The sequence below is a fragment of the Monodelphis domestica genome, chromosome 4 (genome assembly GCF_027887165.1).
Source record: "Monodelphis domestica isolate mMonDom1 chromosome 4, mMonDom1.pri, whole genome shotgun sequence".
In the NCBI taxonomy this organism is placed as follows: Eukaryota; Metazoa; Chordata; class Mammalia; order Didelphimorphia; family Didelphidae; genus Monodelphis; species Monodelphis domestica.
The window spans coordinates 154,248,517-154,271,530 of NC_077230.1; the positions used below are offsets into that span (position 1 = coordinate 154,248,517).

Here is a 23,014-nt window from a genome sequence, read left to right on the forward strand (position 1 = left end):
TTGTGATTTTCTAAGTCAATATGGTTATAGAAATATTTGCTCTAAGACTTATTCAAAATAATAAATTGAAGTAAAACAGACATATATTCTGTCTTTTTATGAAGTCGACAAATCTTTGTTCCTTGTAAGATAAGAGTTCTTTACTTGGGGTCTGCGAGGGTATTTTTTTTTTGTCTGTCTCCCCCCCCCCCCAATTATTTATAGAAGTAAATCAATAATAAAGCTACAATATAATTGATTTCTTTTTAAATCTTAAATGTTTTATTGCATACATTTAAAAACATTGGCAAAGCACTAACACTTTTTATACCAAGGGAATTTAGACATTATTTCTTTGTTAGTATAAGAATTTTTTTTTGGTTCAAGCTTTTGTCTTTTTTTTTTTAAACACTTGACCTTCTGCTTTAGAATCAATACTGTGTATTGGTTCCAAAGCAGAAGAGTGGTAAACCCTAGGCAATTGGGGTTAAGCGACTTGCCCAGAGTCACACAGCTAGTAAGTGTGTGTGAAGTCAACTCTAGACCTGGCTCTCATTTCACTGAGACACCCAGCTACCCTCAACCTTTGTCTTTGAATAGTATTCCTGGTGCTTTATGAAATGTCAACATATTTGAGTTTCAATAAGACAGGAATTTACAAGGGGAAATGAATAAAGACTAAAAGCATCTTTCTAATAGATTTGATACTGATATGGTATTTTGGCATTTTATTCAGTGAAGATGGATGTGGGTTTTTGTGCCTATATTTGGAATTGTAGAATTATAGAAAAGGGGTTCTTAACCTGGGGCCCATGGTGGAGGGAAGAGCCTCTGAACTTAAATGAGAAAAATAGATAAATCTTTATTTGAAAATATCATACTATATATTTTGTATGTTTTAGAACAAACTTGAATCTGTAGGTTTTACTAAATTCTCAAAGGGAACTGTGACACACAAAAAAGTTAAGAAACCACTATTCTAAGAGGATTTAATTGAAAAATCAGATTGACTTAAGATTGTCACCATGGATGTAGGATATGGTATTGAAATAATTTAAATTTAAATAGTAAAATAATTAAAACCAGGATATAAACTGGTATAAATAGCATTATTAATCAAAATTAACACATAGTTTTTTGAAAATGTGCGTCTTTTTGTAAAAACAGACAGAAAATTCACAATTGGATGCAAAGATAAGTGGTATAGAAATACAGTCTCTTGGAAAACAAGATTCTTTATCATTACGTGCGAGGAATTTGAAAGGAAAAGATCTAAAATCACCATCTAAGGTAAGGTCCTTTAAAGTGGACTTAATAGACCCTTTTTAAAAGATGGGCATACATTTAACAAACAATAGTCAAGAATATTATTGGGAAAATTTTTTAGAGGAAATTGGATAGGCTTGAAAATGGTAATTGTTTTGGCTAATGGCAGGGCATTGGTTACCAAAGACTACAGCAGTTGAGATGGGGAAAAAATGTGAGGTGCAGAATTCTTCATTGTTAATTTAGTAATTGTTAAACGCCAGCTAATATTGAAGATGTTTTAGTTGTTCTTCATTTGTTTTCAATTGTGTCTGACTCTTCCTGACCCCATTTGGGGTTTTTCTTGGCAAAGATTATGGAGTGATTTGACAACATTTTATAGGTGAGGGAAATGAAATAGAGTTAAGTGACTTGTTAAAAAGATAAAAAATAGAAAGTAAATTATCAGTATGTTTTTTCCCTTGATTGTCTTTAAGAAGCTGTTAATCTTTTTACATAACAACGTTGAGATTTGTAGACCAAAGAATGCTTAATTTGTCAAAAACAGCTTTACCAGGAAAAAAAAGAAGCAGCAAAATAGAGGACTAAAAGTTGAAAATTATTAAAGTAAAACAATTGAAGAAAAGGTGTAATATTAGAGTTTGAGCCTTCCCCTGGGGCTCTAGGCCTGAGCTATTTTTACTGGGAAGAACTTGCATTATTTCTTGTAGCCTATTTTGGTTACAGTGATGGCATCCCTGAGCTTTTTGGCCCCTGTTAACTATTGTTAAAGAAGAGTGTAAAATGTCTGTCCTTTTGAAAACCTCATTACTATCATTAAAAATTTCTCAGCAGCTGTTGCAACTTGTCTTTCTCTTACTAGTTTTCCTAGTTGGTGCCACAATTTTGGATTATTTGACTTCTTTATATAGTCTTAAGAAATGTCTTTAGCCGTCTTGTGTAGGTAACTATAGATTTCAAACAGTGTATCTTATTGTGGTCTAAAATAAACTTTCCTCTAAAGAAGTAGCAAAATAGTAAGATACTTTATTATTGAAAATGTTTAATTTCTAAATTTGCATTATATTTCTAATAGAAGAAAAACATTAGTAGTGAAATATGTAAATTTTTAAAACCTAAAAATTAAAATATACTGTTTCTATTTTTTTTTTAATTTTTTTTAGTTAAAACTAGAATTTTTATCTCCAAAATTAAAAAAGAATGACATTTTGGAAGATTGTTCATCTGTTGATTTTGTGTTTATACCTCCTAATGAGAAAGAAACAAAGGAAAGAATTCTAACTGAACATCAGAAAGAAGTACTTAGAACAAAAAGGTTTGTAAATAAGCCCATTATTGGTAATGTAAAATGAATTTCATGTAGTAAATTTGAAGCCTATTTTTTGTTATTATAACTAAACTTCTACACTAAAACTAACCCAAAGCTATACTTTAGTTGTCAGTATGATACATAATAATGTAATCCATTTCTAATGTTTGTTAGCTTGTTTATAGAGTGAAAGAAAATTTGTACTTTTGTTTTGATGTTTCTTTGGAAACTTTAATATGTACTATTAGTTGGAGTATTCTTCAATTAATTATAAAATGATTTGCTTTACAGAAGTGATATTCCCACTCTCTATAATAATCTGGATATATCACAAGATTCTTTTTCTTACCATACTCAAGAAGAAACTATGTAAGTAATCAAAGTTCTAATAAACCTTCCATCAAAAACTTTCTAGTTTCTGAAGTAAACAAAACAAATGCCCAACAAAAATATAATTTGCATATATTTTTATTGTAGGGAAAATCCAAGTTTAACTGAGGAACCCAAGGAAGAGTCAAAGGTTATCACAAAGGTATAGTTTTTTTGGAGATTTCAGAAGTTCTCCATTAATGTTTACATCTTGGTATTTCTTTTTTTCCAAGACATAGTATAATCTTTGATAATATTCTAGGAACATATAATTGTGATTCCAAGTAATTATTAGGTCAAAATCCATGTGCTACTTAAATTGATTGTTTTCTGTAATTCATAGAGTAGAAGTAAAATAAAATAATAACATTGTTACTGTATGTTAGCAGTTAGTTTGGTTAGCATAACTAGTTATGGGATATTTTTGTTATCCCTGTGCAAACCAATTAGGCAAATATTTTTCACTAGTTTACAAATAAGGAATTTTAGGTAGAGGGAAGACTTGGCAACTATACTTGAATTAATAAGTGATAACTATTTTTTTAACACTTGTCATTTAAGTGTTTTCTGTATAAATTAAGGTTATTGACAAGACCCTAATTTTCATAAGAATTTAAATTTTTACTTTATAGGAGGAAGAATCAAATGATAATACAAAGAATAACACTGAAAATATCATAGTAGATAGTAGTATTGAGAAGCATCCTGAAAAACCCTCTCTTCCAAAACATAAGGTGCAAAGTTGCCATGAGAATAACAATTCAGTATTAAATATTAAAAAGCACATTGAAAAAAATAATTCTAAAATTGTTTCAAAAGAGCCTTCAGGAGAAAATACATGTATTAGTGATAATACCTTGAATACCAGTAGTGGCTCAGTTTCTAGTGGACCTATAAGTCGAAGACAGTCTTTTATTACTTTGGAGAAATTTGATACATCAGAAAATAGACCTTTTAGTCCTTCTATCTTGAATACTGTATCAGGAGCCGTTTCAGTGTCGGAGAACCAAGGAAATATGGATGTAGCAAGTACCTCAGTGAAAATAAAGACCAAAGAAATAAATATTTCAAAACCTGATAAAGAAAAAATGGTTGGTGGAACCAAAAAAATGGTTCGAAGGCCATATAAAACAGAACACACAGGAAGTAAGAGACCTAAGTTGTTAAGATCAGAACAAGAAAAAAATGTACAAGAATCTGGTGGTTCCTGTAGAATACCTGTAGAAAATAAGTTGGCCGATTTGCTTGATCATACAGAGTGCATATCAGATACCCAGGACATTCTTCCTCAAGCTAAAGTATTGGAATGTGATGAAACAAAATGTAAACATCCAGTAGAAAATCTTGGAAAGGTAGAAAATATTAATGAAAAAAATGATGTAGGAAATAATTTGGAATCCAAAGAAAACACCCCCCCAGAAGTAATAATCCCAACTGAACAAATACCTAATGATGATAGTCACATACAGGTATCATCTAATCAAAAAACACTTAGAAGGTCTTCAAGACGACGCTCAGATACAGAAGGTACTCCAGATAGACAAGATAAAGAAAATGGTCAACAAAAAAAGGAAAGGCGAAAGGAAGAGGAGAAGTGTGTTCAGAAGAAATTCTCACAAATAAAAGATGACGTATCACAAAAGCAGAAACCAATTTCTGAAAAAAATGCAGGTGAACAAGAACATTTAAGTAAAAAAGCAAACAATATGCTTGAAAAGACTTCAGAGCAAACTAACATTGAAATTAACAAATTAAAACCTGAATTTGAAATTAAATCAAATGTTGATGATTTTCAGGATTGTAGTTCAGATAAATCCTTACAAAAACCATTAAGAGGACGAACAAGGTATCAGACAAGGAGAGCATCCCTAGGTTTACTTTCTAGTATCGAAAACTCTGAATCTGATAGTTCAGAGACTAAAGAGGAAATTTCTAACAAAAAAAGATCTGGAAAATGGAAAAATAAGGGTAGTAGTCTTGAAAATGAAAGCCTTAAGGGAAAAATAGAAAGTAAGGATTGTGTTGACTCTGAAACTAAAATTCCTGAAGGAAAAAATGAAGGAGAAACAAATTCTGAATTGGACATGGAAATAACATTGTCATCTCAAATTTTTGATATGAAGGATGAACATAACTCTTCTGTTATTAATGATTCTATAGTATCTACAGACCCATCAGAAGTTTCTAGTGATACAGAGAACACAAATGAAGATAAAAGTAAAACTAACACACTGATAGAAGACTCTGATACAAACTACTCTGAGCCAGAATTAATTTTAAGGACTAGAAATGTAAATAAAAAACTACATAAAGAAGATTCTATGGACAATATTGCTATTTCTCCAGGAGGAGATGTTTCGGACATATCTGATACCTCTTTGCTTTCTGAAAACCACCCCCTACAGGCAACTGAATGTCTTCACAAAAGAAGTAGGAGGGTAAGAAGATCAAAGAGCTGTGATTGTTGTGGAGAAAAGTCAAAACTTCGGGAAAAATTCTTTACTTCATTAAAAAACACAGATAATTGTGATGTAAAAATGAATGAACCACAAAAACTAGATTTGCAGTCTGAGTGTACTTTGGAAACTTCTTATGTGAGCACAGACATAGAAGTAAAACCTTTAAAGGAATCTTTTATTGTAGTTGAACCATTAATTCACAGTAAAGAGACTGAGACTGTGACTGTTTCAGTGACTGCACCAGAAAATGAATTGAAAGAAAATTCCAATTTGGGAGATTGTTCGCCCCTGGAAAAAATAAAATTTCAAAACAAAACTTGCGTCATTATTAATAATAAAACAGACTTTTTAGGGCAGGAACCTTCTGATAAAGGTGATAAGATAAATGATCCCAGTCTATCAATTAATAATTCTCAAGATTCTTTTGAACAGAAACCTTTTCTAGAAGTGAACCAGGGCCCAGCAATAATTTCATTAAAAGAGGAAGTATGTCAGTCTGTAGAACTTAGGAATGCTGATGATGGAAATAATACATTTGATGTAAAGACAAAATCTGATCCTGAAACAGACATTTCAGAAACAGAAATAAAGTGTGAAATTGTTACAGCTGAGATAGATAAGATTAAGTCAAGTGCTGATGTAGATGTCTCTGAGGTAGGGATGCAGGTTGATGCATCTGGGGAAAATGACATGGCAGAAAGGGAAACAACTGAGCCTAAGACTGAAGCAGATAATACCCATACCAAAATACTTGCTGATACCAAGGCTGAGATGGGTAGTGCCCAGGCCAAAACACTTGAGGCAAGTGATGAAACTGATATGTTAGAATCATTTGAGGAAATAAATACTATAAAAGTGAAAGCAGAATCTGAAACATCAGAAAAGGTAAAAGCAGACACTAATTATACAGAAGAAACTAAGGTAGATCAAGATGTGGTAGATGAAATTAATGTAAAAATTCAGAATACCTCAGAGAAAGTGGAAGAACCAACAAAAACACTTGCAAATGTTTCTGAGCTGGTGACAGTAGAAAATAATGTTTCACCTCAAAAATTAAGGGGAACAGACACTCAAACTGAAAATGAAAGCCCAAGTGGAGTGCATACACGTTGTATATGGTCTCCTTTGGCTTCTCCATCTACCAGCATTTTGAAGAGAGGAATAAAAAGACAACAAGAAGATGAGGCCTCATCACCTCTTAATAAGGTAGGCTGTCTTCTCCATATGTGTGTGTGTATGTAGGTATACATGCATTTATATAAGTTATCTCTACCTTTCTCCCCAGTGCATATAATTATATGATTTTTGCCCATAAGGAACTTCAATTACCTAGTTTAATCTCACCCTAAATGCACTGCTCCAGATTGTAGGGACAAAATGAAGAGCAATGGTCTAATGATAGTCACAGCCCAAAAGCAATTTCTCATTCAAATAGGACAGACAAAATTCCATTACCGTTCACTTTGAAATATTTGTTGTAGCATATGCTAGAAGGAACGTTAGTTTTGAAGCCAGAAGAGTAGTTTTACATCTTAATTTTGCCAGTTATTACATTTGTGACCTTGAGCAAATCACTTCTGAGCCCTCATATGTAAAAGGTAGAGGTACATATGTATTACTATGTAAGTTTGTGCCCTTACAGATCTAAATGCTCTTTCTTTGGTCTTTTAAGCTGCTACCATAGGCAAAAAGTTAAGAGCCAGAAAATTCTGAGATTTTTAAAAGTTTGGTATTTTGAATGTATATTTCAATGGCTGCCTATTGGGGGATTTCCATAGCCTAATAACTTAATAAATCACAATTTTAACTTACCTATAACCCATAGTCAACCCGTTGCAATGACTAGTTCACAACTAATTACATTTCCTTGAATCACTAATTTTATAGTGAATCATCCGTTAAATTTGTAAAATTTCATGTTCATATGTTAGCTTGCTTAGTAAAGTTTTATAATTCTCATTTACTTAGGTTTCTTTGAGATTAGTTTAATCAAACTTTTCCTGAAGGGCTTTGAGTTACAGGGAATTTTTCTTACCTTCAGTTTTATAGTTTATTTTCTTGAAGTCTTCTACATTTACCTGCCTTTCAGCACGAACTATGAGAAGGATTTCTAAAGGTAATTAGATTATACCGAGCTGGACTTGCTGTTCATATGTGGCTTCAGACACTTACTAGTTTGTGTGCCTCTGGGAAAATCTTTTTTTTCACAACCAGAGAAATTCCTCAGTATATTGGAAGTTTTGGTGGACAGAACAAAAATGAAGACATTGTAAAGGATAGCTAATAAAGGCAAGATTTTTTAAAAAGGTTGTTTCTGACATATTGAAATTTGGCAACATACAAAGGCAGTCTTAAAATCTTGTTTGTAGTTCCTTTTCAACATATATATTTTTTGTTTCTGAAGCTTTTTTAGACATCCCGTTATTACCTCTACATACAGTTACAGAATGAAGTGAACTAAAGATAACACAAGGGAGCATATTTGATATGACTTGGTGAGATGAGAAAGACTATAAAAGTGAGGTTACAGACTACATTAATATGTTAAGAAGATGAACTTGTAAAGAAACTCTAAAACTAGCAAGGAAAACCCAAGTGCAGAAAAAGCACTTAGGAAGGGAAAAAAAGAGCATAACCAGTATTGTTAGAAGTTTACTAATGGTATGTGATTAGAAAATAGAGGTAGCTATTGTCAAAAATACTCCAGAGTCTATAATCTTAATAGAAAAAATTACACATTTGAAATTTTGTTAAGGCCATCATTGTGCTTACAGTCTCTCCCTGAAGCTAATTACAGTCATATAATCAGCTATAAGGGGAATGGGAGATACAGAAAGTAATAGATTTTTAGCTGGAAGGGATCATAAAACTAATCTTTCCAATCTCCTAAGGCCCAGAAAAATTACATGACCTAGGTCCGTGTTGGCAAAGAAGTGACACACATACCCCAGTGTGCTGAAGGGGGCTGCTCCATTCCCCCTCTCCACTGCGTATGAGTATAATTTTCATATACCCTGCCTCTGCCCAGTAGCCAAATGTGTGAGCACTTCCTCCTTTTGCTGTCTAGGGTAATGCAAAGTGCTCATAGGTGGCTTAAAGGTGTAGTTTGGGCATGCTATCAAAAAGGTTCACAAATGCTGACCTGGGGCATGACAACTATTAGTAAGTCTCACTGCAATCAATTAAAAAATGGTTTATTTAAATAATTGTCAAAAATAACTTAATTTGGATCTGGAATGTTGTTGGTATGAATTAGACACTAATATGAAACTTTGGAACTTTTTAATTGTCAGTTGGGTAGCTAAGGCCAAAAATTGATTCACAATGTGCAGATAAATCTCAACTGGCTTTATAATTTATTTTACATTAAAACTTGAATTAGTAAGCCTCCTTGTGTCGAATTCCACAAGAGAGAATGATGAAACTATCAAAATATAGAATGAAATATGTGGTCATAGGGAGCTCTTTCTGTGCTTTGACCACTATCGTTTATAATTTTATCACCACTAAATTGTTTGATTTCAGATATCTAGGGAAAGTAGTCAGACCTAGTAACTAAAATATGAAATGAAATTTTGGTTTTAGCAGGTCTATATAGTGTGAATATTAGCAATTTCTTAACCACTGATATTCATTAGTACTAGTATTGGAAGCAATTCATTTATTGACCTTTAAGTGAGAGAAAAAGATTACAGAGTCATTTTCAGTAATTAACATTACTAGGTTAATTAGAATGAATTTTATCAGGCAACTGTTTCTTTTAGGTTCGACGAGTTTCATTTGCAGATCCAATTTACCAGGAAGGACTGGCAGATGACATTGATAGGAGAAGCCCAGTTGTTAGATCACATTCTTCTCATTCTGCAAATAATTCTTCAATAGCTAAAAGTCTTAAAAGTTCTCCTACTGCACAGTCCAAGGTAAGCCACCAATTTTTAAAAATCAGTTATAACCTAACTTTTAAATAGATTGTCATATTATCTAATTTTTTATAAAAGCATTGAACATTTTATGAAGTGCCTATTTTAAATTTTACATAGTTATTTAGGGTTCTGAGTGAGTTTTTTTTTTCCTTTTTTTCTATCTAGCTTAATACCACTCCAACCAAAGGATTTCTGTCCCCAGGATCACGTAGCCCTAAATTTAAGAGCTCAAAGAAGTGTTTAGTAAGACTAATTTAGTTTTCATGTAACTTTATATATTCGTTTTCAGTAATGTAATCCTTATTTAACAATTTATCTAATTGTTCAGATTGCTGAAATGACCAAAGAATCCCCTCAGTGTTCCAATGAAAGTATATATCCAGCCTTGGTGAGCTGTGGAGCACCAGTTGACATTATTTTACCTCAGATTACTTCAAATATGTGGTAAGAGGCCTCAGCTATAAAATCAAATCACCAGTAGTAAAATTAGCACAGTTTAAAAATATAGGCTAGATAATTACACACTAAGGGAAATATGGCTTGATAATAAAGTTCTGGATATTTTAAGGGACTCATGGGTCAATGAGTATGAATTAACAGAAAACCAAAAACTATTCTGTAGGAAATATTGTTCATTTTGTTATTGTTTCAGTCTTGCCCAACTCTTTTTTGTGTCCCTATTTAGGGTTTTCTTGGCAAAAATATTAAGAGTGGTTTGCTGTTTCCTTTACCAGCTCATTTTACAGATGAGGAAATTGAGGCAAACAGGATTAAGGGACTTGCTTAGGATCACACTGCAAATAAGTGTCTGAGGCCAGATTTGTACTTAAGAAGATGAGTCTTCTTAACTTCAGGCCCAGCATCCTATCCACTGCACCACTTAGCTGCTCATAGTGCTTATCCTAACAATTCAAGAAATGAGAATAACTAGAAGTGTTTGAAGGAATATTTTTAACCTAAAGGAGAGATGTTTTAAGGTGGATATAGAAAGGCAATTTTCAGATATTTGAAGGGTTGTTACAATGGGAAACTTTCCTACATGGCACCAGAAAGAAAGAATGAAAAAGGAAGGAAGGAGAAAAAAAAAGAAAGGAAAAGCAGGTTGAAATTACTGGGTTAGATACTAGTTCAATATAAGAAATCACCAATGATTAGTTTCTATCAGTTTCTTTTGCCCACTTCAATACCTACATACCTAAAAGGCCTCCTCAAATGATTATGTGACAAATCAGCCCAGAGGAAAATAAACAGTTATGCTGGCCAAGTCAGATTCATTTGAAAATACTCTAGCATCCCAAGGCCCCAGTTGAGGCTAGGCATGGGAAGGGGTTTGTCCTCATATTAAGTGGCTTTATGACAACTTTCAAGATGCCTTGATAGCTTTAATTACTGTTGCATAGGAGAAGTCTCAACTGTATATTGTGCTAGGGATGCTTCCTTTTTTGAGAATTCCAATGATGCGGGTGAAGCAAAGTATTGTCCTTACCTCTTGTGCATTCACAGTTTGGAATCTTTGGACATCATAATTGGTTGAAGAAGATTGGGCCATGGGGAGAGAATTCTGACTCATTCCAATGATGGTTTCTTTTTAATTGCTGAGATAATAATTTTTCATAGGTGTTAAACCCTTTTGAGCATGCCAAAGGTAGTGAATAGTTTACCATTCACTTGGGACCTTTTGTTTGTAGAACATCTTGTATCTTTTGTATGTTTGAAACATTTGACAACAGTGAAGACAGATAAAGATGAAAAGTAGTTGCTTCTTTGTTTCTCTGCTAGAACTCATATCTGTGGCATCTTCTGTGTGTTCATTGTGGAGTTTGGGGTTTTGAATCAGGATGTTAGGCAAAGGTAGAGGGCAAATAGAAAGGAGCCAGAGCTGCAAGGTAGCTTAGTTGCTGTGACATTTTACTCTTAGGTTTTTGTGACACACTTTTGTGTGTCCCAGGATACCTGCTATGAAATCATATGTTTTATGAATCATAGAGTTAAAATCTTATTATTCCTCATAGTACTACTGTTTAGATTGCTATCCCCTCCTGCTACCTATCTCCCACCCCCAATCCCCCAAAAGATGCCTGAATAAGACAGTGGCATTGTTTAGTAGTAAAGGATAATGAATAGTGATGAGGAAGAAAAAATTACAGGGCACAGCTTGCCACTTGAATAGGTAAATAGCTTGACATTAGTGAATTAAAAACATGTGATTGTGATAGTAAGAGAAAGCAACCTTGACAATGTTTGAAGTAAAGTGGGGAAAGCAATTTGGAGAATATTGGGATGGAAAGTAAACATTTAATGTAAAACTGCATTTTATAAGGTGACTTTTTCCCTTCTGACTTTCTACTCTTCAGGGCAAGAGGCCTGGGACAGCTCATTAGAGCGAAGAATATTAAGACGATTGGTGATCTAAGCACTCTTACTGCAACTGAAATAAAAACACTTCCTATTCGTTCTCCAAAAGTTTCCAATGTTAAAAAGGCTCTCAGAGTATATCACGAACAGCAGGTAAAAATAATTTTTCTAAATTAACCATACTGATCATTTATAATAAAGTGCCCAAGGGAAGTCATTATACAGAGACTTCAGACTTTTCATACTTAATTTAAAAGTATATTTGTGATATTTTCTTCTATCTGAGAAAAAATTTTATATGTTTATAATGCTTGTCTTATTATTAAGAGACTATTTCTTTTTTGTGTGGGCAGGATGGGGTCTAAATTCATTCCAGTATTGCAAACTAAAGAGAACACAAATGTCGTATACCTCAGGGAGCTTTTAAATAGTAATTTCTGTTTTTAAAACAATATATCTTATGTGAGAGACCATGCTCTTTACTGTGGAAGGAAAACTTGTCTATATGGAATACTCTTAACAGATTACATTTGTGGTATTTTACATGAGGAGTTTTTTTTTTTATTCCATCTGTACTCATACATATGCTCCCTTTCAGGATTGGAATATTTGATTTCAGCTTGACTTTTGACCAGTTTTCTAGTATTCTTCTCATTTCCTCATGACTCGTATTTATTTTGTCCTCTAATATCTCCAAATCTTTGACCCCATTTTTCCATTACTTTTATTAGACTTTTTTTTTTTAATTAAAAAAAATCCAAACTTGACATTCTACAAAATGAACATTTCCACACAGAAAAGGAAGATAGGTCAAACTACAGATATCATTTTCTCCTAAGTATATAATAAATTCAGCTTGCTACTTTCCAAAGCTGACCTGCTTTTTTGCTTCTCTGTGTTTCCTTCTAATTTGTTACTTATATGCATTTTTAAATGCTTCAATGGTTTTTTTTTCTTGGCAACATTTTTGCTTGCCCACCAATGAATGAAAGAAAACAATTTTTATTAAAAAATAAGCAGTCAAGCAAAACCAATTCACATATTTGCCTTGTCCCAAAATGTTTTTCTCATTCTGGATCTTGATACGATCACTTCTTCCTTAGAGGTGGTTTTATATGCTTCATCTGTCTGGTAGTCATTTCAGTAATTCTTTTAAAGCTGGTTTTCTTTAAGATGTCTAATCAATTAATTTTTCTCCGCATCTAAACACCCTTCCAATTGAAAAAAAGACATACATAGCCAAGCAAAATAAATTTCCATGTTGATCATGTCCATAAATGTGTCTTTATCATGTATCTTGAAGCCATCTCTTCTTTTCAGAAGTAGTAGTACTTCTGTAGTAGTATTTGTGTGGTCCAACATGGCATTGAGAGTTCTTGAGTCTTTCAGGGTTCTTGGTCATTACAGTACCCACATCACCACCCTTATTTTGCTGATATGGACCTGTTCCCTTTGAATGTCTTTTCAACTTGGTTATATTGTACTTTATTACTGCTATTCTAGTTCATTTTTTAGCTAAGAAATTCAGGTTGAAAAAATGCCTTTTGTAGGAGGCAGCTGGGTGGTTCAGTGGATTGAAAGCTAGACCTAGAGAAAGTCCTGGGTTCAAATGTGGCCTCAGACATTTCCTAACAGTGTGACACTGGGCAAGTCACTTAACCCTCATTGCCTAGCCCTTACCACTCTTCTGCCTTGAAATCAAATCAATACACAGAATTGATTTCAAGACAAAGGTAAGGGTTTTTTAAAATGCCTTTTGTGTTTTATCACTTCAAATTTTTGTTTTTAATTTTCTTAAATTTCCTATATGAAGATGAAGTCTCGAGGACTTGAAGAAATTACCCTTTTTGAGGTTTCAGAAAAATCATTAAATGGAATGGAAAATAAACCAGTTACTCCTGATGAAGAAACATTTGTTTCAGGTATAGTTCTCATTTATAAATGTTGTTTCTATTGTTATAATTCAGAATAAATCCTTAAGCTTGGCTTTTTTTTTTGTTACCTTCCTGTCTCCAAACAAGTAACATACTGGGTCTATCATTCAAGTCTAAATGAAAAGCAATGCTGATGTGCCTTGACTCTTAATGCAGATAAATTATGAAATGGAATAGAACAGAAGATTTTTGAACAATACTTTTGAATAGCATCAATTTGTATGCATGTGAGCTGAGGTTTCCCATTTTTAAAAATGGGAGTAATGATGTTCACCTCACTTAATTGTTTTGAGGATTAGGTGAATGTACAAAATACCTTTCCAGATTACAAATTTAAACCATGAATAAAGTTTAGTGATTAGCTCATTTTGGTTCCAAGAGTTTGTTTTTATATAACTAAGATAGTATTTGTATGAGTCTTTTCCTGGTATGGTAGGACTTATTGGTAATAGATAAAGCTAGTTATTAAAATTTTACAGATCACTATGTACTCAGGAAATCATATGATACTTTGCTTCACTGGGTACCAAATCAATTGTTCTTTTTTGTTTTCTCTTATAGATCTAATTGAGCCAATTGCCTCAGATTGTCAGCAGGCCAGAAATCTTGTGGCTCAAATCAGTGCTCTTGCTCTTCAGCTAAATTCAGAAGACCTGCATAATTATTCAGGAAGTCAACTTTTTGAAATGCAAGAGAAACTTGGTAGCATGACTAACTGCATAATGAAAAATCTACAATCTCGATGGAGGTCACCACCCCACGAAAGCTCTGTTTAGGATTTCCTTAGAATAACATAGAAGTTCTTTAACATCACAGTTTTTGTTAACTGAAGATGGCCGCTCCGAAACATTCCAAAAACAAAATTTTAGAATTTAAGAGACTGGATATTTGCAGGGTAGACCTTTTTAACCGTGAGAAATATATCATGATGTACATTGAATTTTAAAAAATTTTGTGGGATAGCATTTTTCCATGTGAAGTGTTTGTTCATTTGCTGCTATGCATCATCTTTCAAGTATTTAAAGCAAGATTTTTACTAGAACATGAGGAAAGACTGAAATCAAATGTTCCTAAACAAACATTTTTTTAAATTCCTTCAAAACTTTATGTAAAATGACATTTTAAGTGAAATTGAAAATGTTTTATTTGAAAGCCAGATTACTTGCAGAGCTATTACTGGTGTTTGATATTCCATTCCTACTTGGATTTGTTGCGCCTAAGAGCTAAGCAAATCATTTTTGATGAAGCATCTCAAATGAGATGCAGCAGAATCAAGGGGTTTTTTGGTTTATTTTTTTCCACAGAGAAGTTACATGCTTTTTCATGATTTTATGGACAAGTCCCATGAAAGATTTGTGAAATGTTAAAAAATAATAATAACCACCATCATTTTGGTATCCTCATTAATGCAATTTCCTGGGCCCTTTTCATTTGCTTGGCAAAGGAAAGTGCAACGGTATTTTCCCAAGGGGACTTATTTCTTTGGGTCATAAACAATACAGTTAAGTGCATAACCATTTGTATATTTTGTATAGATTATAGATGTTTGGTTTTTAATTTATAAATTTCAACTGATAAATTGCATGGATTATATTGCTTCTCATAAAGGCCTTTTTGGGTAAGCGTTCTTGGTTTTACATTATAGAAATCCACTTTGTATATATTATGTACTGTATTACCAGTATGGAGAGTCTTCATGAGATTACTTTATTTGTACATAAAGAAACCTACAAAGGCCTACAACAGTGAGCTCTGTAATCGGTCATTGAAATCTTAGCAGAAAAGAGAATACATATTATCCAAAAGATACCAAGATCATAAAATTACTGAAATGCTAAATGATTTTGGTTTTCAATTCCCTTTATGTTTTGTGTATATATAAAAGGATTCAATCAAAGGAAGACCACTTGAAAGTTTGCCCGTTTTATTGATGCTTTATGAAAATACATTCTGTTTAGACAGAACTGTTTACTCAGTTTAACTAGCAAAAAATGCAGAGGTTTGACTTGAGAAAATTTGAACAACAACAACAATAACAAAAAAACAATTAAATTGTGCCAAATAACATTGTCATTAGTTATGCCTGGTGTCCCATTCCATACTTTACATTTAGTTTCACTTACATGATTTAAACTACAGGCGAGTTCATTTTTTTTTTTTGTTTTGTTTTGTTTAGCAGAACCTTGTCTTCAGTACAAAAGGCACACCTTCTTAAATAGGTTTTGATCATTTAGCTCACTGGGTAGGATACAGTGCTAATGATACTAGTCATCTATTCAGTTCTTGACTGGACCTCTAAGGTTCCATTGACCACAGGGTGGGTAATATCTTTCTTAAACATATGTGCTGATGGCCTTAGGGGAAACAGGCAAATCAATAAGACTTATCCTAAACATTTAGAGAAAATAGTCAAGTCTTCTATCCTAATAAAATGAGGTCACTGGTATTGTTTTGTTGGAAATACTAAAATAATTCTATGTATTACAGTTTGAGGATAGGTTAGTGTTATCTGGATATTTTAAACATATATGATAGGGTTAACATCTGTCATTTTCAAATGATTACCATGTTTCTTGCCTAAGAGCCTTTTTTTTTTTCAAAAAAGTATATATATTCTTAAGGAATAGTAAAAAGAATAAAAAACTGGTCACTACTTTTCATTGGATCAAGAACAAGATATGGGAATGGCAAGAAAAAAACTTTAGATTTTCAGACACTGAAAATTAGTGGCTATTAACATTCATTTTAATACACTTCATCAAATTCACAAAATCAAAACTCAAGTTGCATTAGAATATAGGCACATAGATTCATCTTTATGAATTTGCAGATAATTTCTCACTTTCATTATAGATTCTGAAATATAGTTGAATTTTTTTGCATGTTTTGTTTTTTTAAGTTTTGCACGGCAATTCTGAGAGTTTCATTCACCACTCCTTTGGTTAAATTTAATTTTTTTTTTGTCATCTTTACACACATTCCTTCTCATCTATTTCTAGATACAGAAAAACCTCATTTGGATTCAATGAAAATGAACAAAAAGACTGAAATATGCATTCTTGGTAGAAAAAGTGATTCAAGGAGCCCCTGTAATCAAACTAGGCTTGTACATTTAACCTAAGGTTAGCAAGTAAATGACCCTTGGGAAAGAGGCAAAAAAAAAATTGTAATTAGCCATACTTATGGCTCCTCTCCAAAAAGAGTTCTTGTAGGTTAGGCATGCCCTGCTTCAACATCTTTTCCATTCTAAGATCTGCTTTTATGCTTTGTTTTGCTAGAGTAGGTCGAAGTTTACCTCTGCTCTATCTGCACTATTGTAAAAAGAAAAATTATACTGAGGTTTTACTGTAGTTTTTTAGTTCTCTTAGTCTATAGGATTCAGATTCTTTATTAGAGCTTTATTAAAATTTGTCAATAATGTTTTGGGTTCCTGGGATTCAATAACTTGATATCCTAACTACAAATTACAGAACAAGAATTGATTTCATTGATAGGAAAGAACCATTGGATAACAATGTTGGGGGGGGGGGAAGGGCAGGGAGAGGATGCGGCCTTAAATATGAATAAAAACATCTTAAGTTTAAGTCTTTGGCAATGGATTATTTTCCATCTAGAGATTAATAAATTACTATGTATTTTGTTAGACATTAAATATAGGTTACTATCTCCTATTTATATGGAATATCAGGGGAAGTGATGGAGTGGATTGGGATCAAGGATCTAGTTTTTCAAGGCCAAATGATTTAGCATTAGAAAAAGTAAATGGAAATTAAGAAGGGATATAATATGGTTGAAGGCATTAATGAGTTCTCTTGTTAACTATCCCTATATTTTGGTCAACTTTGTAATTCATTTGGAAGGAGCTCAGTTAGCTTTCTCTTGTTCTTGAATTGATTTTGGTTATTGTATCTGATTGAGTGTGTCAGGAAGCCATAGACTTGTTAACAAAATGTTGATAGTTGTTATGACTGGTTTGGGCTTTTCAATTTACACTTTGAGAAACTTTTGGGGGGAGGGTATCTGGAAGGAATGGGGTCTCCAACCTCCTGGAGCTATTTTGCTATTTTGCACTTTATAGAGTAGATAAATTCATCCTTTCATACTGAGCATCAGGTTCATTTGATTATCAGAATTTTAGAATGAGCCTGAAAACAAAATCTAGAAAGGTGAAATGTCAAGAATAGAACTTAATGAAATTAAGATGATTTTTGCTTTTGACCTACAAAAAATCTTTAAAGCTGTGAAATATTTCATTGTAATAACTAAAAGAGCCCTTAGAAGGTAGTTGCATTGGGAGTATACTTTCCAAAGCTATTTGATAAATCAACTGATTTAAGATTTATCTTCAGAGTTTTCAAATTTAAAAAATCTTTAGTAGATATGATCTATCTATTTGTCTATCTTTCTATCCATCTATTGCTATCTCAAGGGCAAGATTTTGCTGAAAGACTGACATAGCTGTCTTCAGCAAAACCTGAGTTCATGTTGTGCCTCTGATGCTTAACTATGTGACCCCAGGGTAAACAATTTAACTTTTGTATTCTCCTAGGCAAAATTTTGTAAAGACTTGTCTGACAGTTTTAGGAGAAGGAGTTTCTTTACTATAATGCCTTATACTTTATGAAATCAGAGGTAGGAGGTCTAGCATTAAAAAATATATAGCCTAGATATAAGAAGGCAAATGTTAACCTTTAATTTCCCACTAAATGCTATCCCAGCTAAAAGATGTTTCATATTCAATTATTAACCTAGAGACAATTTTGTATTTAGATTTTGGAAACATTTGGTTTTCTAATACCTTCTTTTCTTTGACAAGAAAACAAGGTAGAAAATAATATTAACTATGCTATTCATGTAGCAATAAAAATGTGCTTTGAAAAGGTAACCTGACATCTTTTTTAAACCATATCTAAATGAAATATTTTTTATCACCTCCTTGTGAACAATATTTTCTAACATCCCTTTAGCTTCTGATATTCTTGATTACATGCTATTTGCAAACTGCTATGCTAAACACATTTTCCCTGTAAAGCTTTATCAAATAAAGAGTTGGGGTTCGTGAAGCTTTTTATAGTCAATAACGAAATGAAGCAAAAATAGATATTTCAGTAAGGTATCATGGGTAAGTCTAAAATCAGAAGTACATAGAATGTTAATTTATAAAATTTTTCTTTATGATATATGTCACTACTATTTCCCACCAGCAGCCTCCCAACCATGCTCTAAAGTACAAACATACAAGGGTGTCAGATCTGCTTGTTTCCTGAAAATGCCATCAGATGTACAAATTGACAATAATTTAGAAGATGGGGAAGAGAAATTAGAACTGAGTAATCCCACCAAGCAGTCTGTTGTCATTATCACCCTTTTTAGTAAAAAGCATTCTAATACTTGAGTTGATACCATAGCTTCAGAGGCATTATGAGAAATTATTTCTCAGTTTAGACATTGTTTTTAATAATGAATCATCAAAAAATATACATGTTCAGAGTTTGGTGTTTTAGAGTGCAGGGAACTGAGAGATGTTCTAGAATGTTTTACATCAAAAATGATTGGAATTGTTTGCCACTTAAGGAATTGGCTTCAGTTGCCTGAAGGTTTTATGCTCCATATTTTATTCTAGAAGAATTGAAGATAAGAAGGTATTAATGGAATAAGTGAAAGAAACTGGATTCCTGTAAAGGGTGCAAGTGATATACTTAAAATTAGTCATAAAAGCTATTGGCTTTGGTTTCAGACTTAGGTAGACAAGAAATGGCTTATATCTTAATTTTATGATTTGCACAACTTGTTTCTTATAAGCTTTTCAGGTAGATAGCATAAAACTTATCCCTGTGTTGTTTAAATGGGATAAATCTGATCTGTATATTTGCCTAAAGAAATCTATCCCTGGTAGAAACCTGACTTTTGAGGAAGTAGGATAGTAATGACTTTGATCATTGTATTTGGATTATCTGTCTAGTTAGTGGGGGCATAGTAGTGCTATTGACATTTCCTTTTTTTATTTAGATAGAATCTCATTCTTACATCTCACTGTCCTTACCAATTACATAAGCGAGAATCTCATTCTTACATCTCACTGTCCTTACCAATTACATAAGCGTGCTTTTCTAATGACATACTTGAGCAACGTATTTTTTTTTTTAGCTCCTAGTTAGTCCAGTGAGGATATGTTTGCCACACATCAACTTGAAGTATTTAATTTCTTATTGCTCTGTTTTTCTCCTATAATGCATGAGCATTAAATTATACCTGTGAATTAAGTAGGTTGGGGCTTGGAGATATCAGGAGAATATTGATTCCATAGTAATTCCATCTATTTTAACATTCTACCTCTCCTGGTGGAAGTACTTCACCACCAAAGATGCACTTAACAGAATAATACTGACTGGCAAAGTCTAGTCACAAAGATTTAAAACAGTTCAGGGGTCCTCCCTATAGTATTTTTGTATCACTTGAACTCATTGTTCTAAGATAGTTTAATTTTACATCAACAGGAAATATATATGTATATATATTTGATAAATGCAATAGATAAGTTTTACATGTATTGAAATAGATAAGTCATAGAAATGAATTGTCGGCTGCACAAATAGAGAGGAAACTTCAGGCAATTTACAAATCTACTTGGACTTTGGAATGCATTATGCTTTTGCAGTGGCAAGTTTACTTTCCTCCTTAGCTTTTCTTAGACTAAAATTGAATTCTCTTGAGTTCATATGCATCAGTGACTTAGCTAAGTGAGGAGGAGGAGAAATCCCACTGAAGAAGCCATCTTGGAACAATTTATTTCAAGGAATATTAAGAATTGACTGTAGAAAATAGTTTCTAACAAATGTGATATTGAATGGGAAAGTATTACTGAACTTTTTTATTAATTGCACTTTTCTCTGAAATAAAAGTATAATGTAAATAATTTTAACCTTTTGTACACGTGTGTATGAGTGGTTTGGGTTAGGGGAGGTTTGGTTTTTTGGTGAAAATGAAGTCTTGGGATATTCAAATACCATTTAAAAACTAGAAAGCAGTCTGGCAGAAGTTAGACTTAGATAAGTACTTGAATACCAAATAGATATTCAAAAGATGATAAATAAAAATACTGGAGGACAAATTAATTACTTTTTTACAAAATTATGGCTATTTGGAGAATTCTCTCCTAAATTATGTGTTTGTAAGTCAACTAAAAGTTTTTATCCTATGTTTTATTAACATTTTCTGCACAAGTAACAGAATAAAAAGTAAAACCATTTAGAAATGAAAAATTCTGCAAATTTTTCATATTTAATACTCAAGATACATTAGGCATTGTTATAAGAGCTACCAACCACATTTTTAGAATGCTGGCAAAGAACCTTTATGTTTTAAAATATTTACACCTATCTCTTTGTGGTGGCCATGAATTGGATTCCAAGTTGAGGGGATGCTTGTTAATTGGGGAATGGCTAAACAAGTTGTGACTGATGACAAAGTTGATTAATTTTTTTTAAGTACGGGAGGTACCTACATGAATTATGACTGAAACGAACTGCCAAGAGAATGTTATGTGCAGCAATTGTTTGAAGAACGACGTGTGTGTCCGTCTTGAGAAGAAATGAGTAACGAGCAAGACATAAATTTATATATACTTAAATCTTTCTATCAAACAATGCCTTCCCCGGTGCAGGGAGGGGAAGGAAAAGAGATAATGTTAACAGTATTTTCATGTGTAACAAGTTTTTTAAATGCTTCATATTGCTAATCAAGTTCAACTTAAGACAATTCTGAAATTCATCTCACATTCATCAGATAGGCAAAGATGCTAAAAAAAAAATTTGAAAAATTCCCCAATTTTTAAGAGTCAACATGGGAGGACAGGCAGTCAGTAATGTACTACTGGTAGAACCTAGTAATTCATTCTGGAAAACGATATGTAATTATACCTCAAATCATAAAATTGCATATTTTCTTTGACTTAGTAATCTTCACCAGTCGGGGACCCAAAGTATAAAAATATATAATAGCATTTTGTAGTCAGTCTGAAAATAGGTGCCCGTTGACTGGAGAAGAGCTGAACAAATTATGGCCTGTGAATGTAATGGAATTTCGTTGCAATGCTGAAATACCACATTCAGAGGATGCAGAGTGAAGCCAGCAGAACCAGGAAAGGCCCCCAAATTGTTCAAATTAATAACCAATCATGATTCCAAGTATGAAGCATAGTGATGGAGTAGAGATACAGAACCAGGTGTGCACTCTTAGAATAGCCTATGTTGATCAGTGTCTTGCTTGTCTATATTTCATATTATGGGAGTGCTTCCACTTGAGTAGGAAGTGAAACAGCAGATACTGACAAAAGAGGAGAAAATCATATTCAATGAAAGTAAGTGGTTATCAAGCTTAGTTGATTCTAGTGAGAATATTAAATTTTATTTTTTTCCATTTCCATGGGTTCTTTCCTGATGTTCCTTTTTCCCCCCATTTGAATATGTTTATTTAGTCAATTTAGAACATTATTCCTTGGTTACAATAATCACATTATTTCCCTCCTTCCCCTCCACCCACCCTTCCCACAGCCAAGGCGCAATTTCATTGGGTATTACTTGTTGATCATAGGTTGATCAGAACCTATTTCCATGTTGATGTTTACACTAGGATGTTCATTTAGAGTCTACATCCCCAACTGTATCCCTTTGACCCATGTAGAATATTAAATTTTAAATAAAACATTGAAATCAATAGAAGATTCCTCTGGTTGTGCTGCCAGGGTCAAAAAAATACTGGAGTCAAAAGATCTGGGTTGGCTAGAAAATACATATTGAATTGAAATGATTTTCAGCCCTCCTGAAAAACAGCCTGATTCTTAATTAGATCAAACTGTACGTCCCCGAGGCCATCAGAATGGGTCTGGTCCACCTTCCCTTTGTTGAGGTCTTTGTTATAAAGATGAAGGCCACGCTAAGTAGCCACTCCCTGAGAGATGAGGTCATAAAAAGCCATGTGTCCGGAGTCTTGGCAGCAGGAGGACCCACTTCTTGTCCTGATTGATGTCTGAATCCTCCAATCACAGAGGCCCTTACAAGGGACATCATGAAGAGTTTAAGATGATACAGGAGACAAAAAGTCGGGGCTTTTTCCAGATTTGGGAGGCCTTGGTGTTCTGCCTCTGGGCATGTTCATCTGCTCCCACACCTGGCAACTAGAGGCTCTGGCTAGTGGGGGGACCCAAAGCTCTAGCTCTCCCAACAACTAGACAGTGCCTAGGGTTGTCTCTCTGGCCTGCTTTTTGCTATTTTATAAGTAATTTAAAAATTAAGGTCTCCAGAGACTTTTAATTCTTATAAATTCTAGAGATTTCCTTGTCTCTTAAACTGAGGGAATTGGCCTGGACGGCCTCCAAGGTCCCCTCTACATCCTAGGAAGAGAACTGGGAATATCAAGTGG

At 33.2% G+C, this 23,014-nt stretch overlaps 1 protein-coding gene and 1 long non-coding RNA gene across 8 annotated transcripts in view; one reads left to right on the plus strand and one right to left on the minus strand.

Annotated features, from left to right (window-relative positions):
• Nucleotides 1-11,340, minus strand: part of LOC103092561 (uncharacterized) — a 58,100-nt gene extending 46,760 nt beyond the window's left edge. For 2 of the 6 annotated variants that reach the window (XR_008911206.1, XR_008911204.1), the window contains exon 1: nucleotides 10,696-11,335. This is a non-coding gene — a long non-coding RNA (uncharacterized LOC103092561). Of the gene's footprint in view, nucleotides 1-10,500 lie in introns of all 6 variants that reach the window. The other 4 variants (XR_008911205.1, XR_008911207.1, XR_001629935.2 and 1 more) reach the window with 4 other exon arrangements.
• Nucleotides 1-14,559, plus strand: part of RIF1 (replication timing regulatory factor 1) — a 45,164-nt gene extending 30,605 nt beyond the window's left edge. Inside the window, exons 26-36 of one of the 2 annotated variants that reach the window (XM_007494154.3) lie at nucleotides 1,147-1,269; nucleotides 2,409-2,560; nucleotides 2,846-2,923; nucleotides 3,032-3,086; nucleotides 3,556-6,588; nucleotides 9,147-9,302; nucleotides 9,471-9,548; nucleotides 9,634-9,749; nucleotides 11,660-11,813; nucleotides 13,474-13,582; nucleotides 14,156-14,559. In XM_007494154.3, coding sequence (XP_007494216.2) covers nucleotides 1,147-1,269; nucleotides 2,409-2,560; nucleotides 2,846-2,923; nucleotides 3,032-3,086; nucleotides 3,556-6,588; nucleotides 9,147-9,302; nucleotides 9,471-9,548; nucleotides 9,634-9,749; nucleotides 11,660-11,813; nucleotides 13,474-13,582; nucleotides 14,156-14,370 — 4,269 coding nt within the window. In that variant the 3' untranslated portion in view covers nucleotides 14,371-14,559. The remainder of the gene's footprint in view (nucleotides 1-1,146; nucleotides 1,270-2,408; nucleotides 2,561-2,845; nucleotides 2,924-3,031; nucleotides 3,087-3,555; nucleotides 6,589-9,146; nucleotides 9,303-9,470; nucleotides 9,549-9,633; nucleotides 9,750-11,659; nucleotides 11,814-13,473; nucleotides 13,583-14,155) is intronic. The other variant, XM_007494155.3, reaches the window with a different exon arrangement.
• Nucleotides 14,560-23,014: the final 8,455 nt, after the last annotated feature.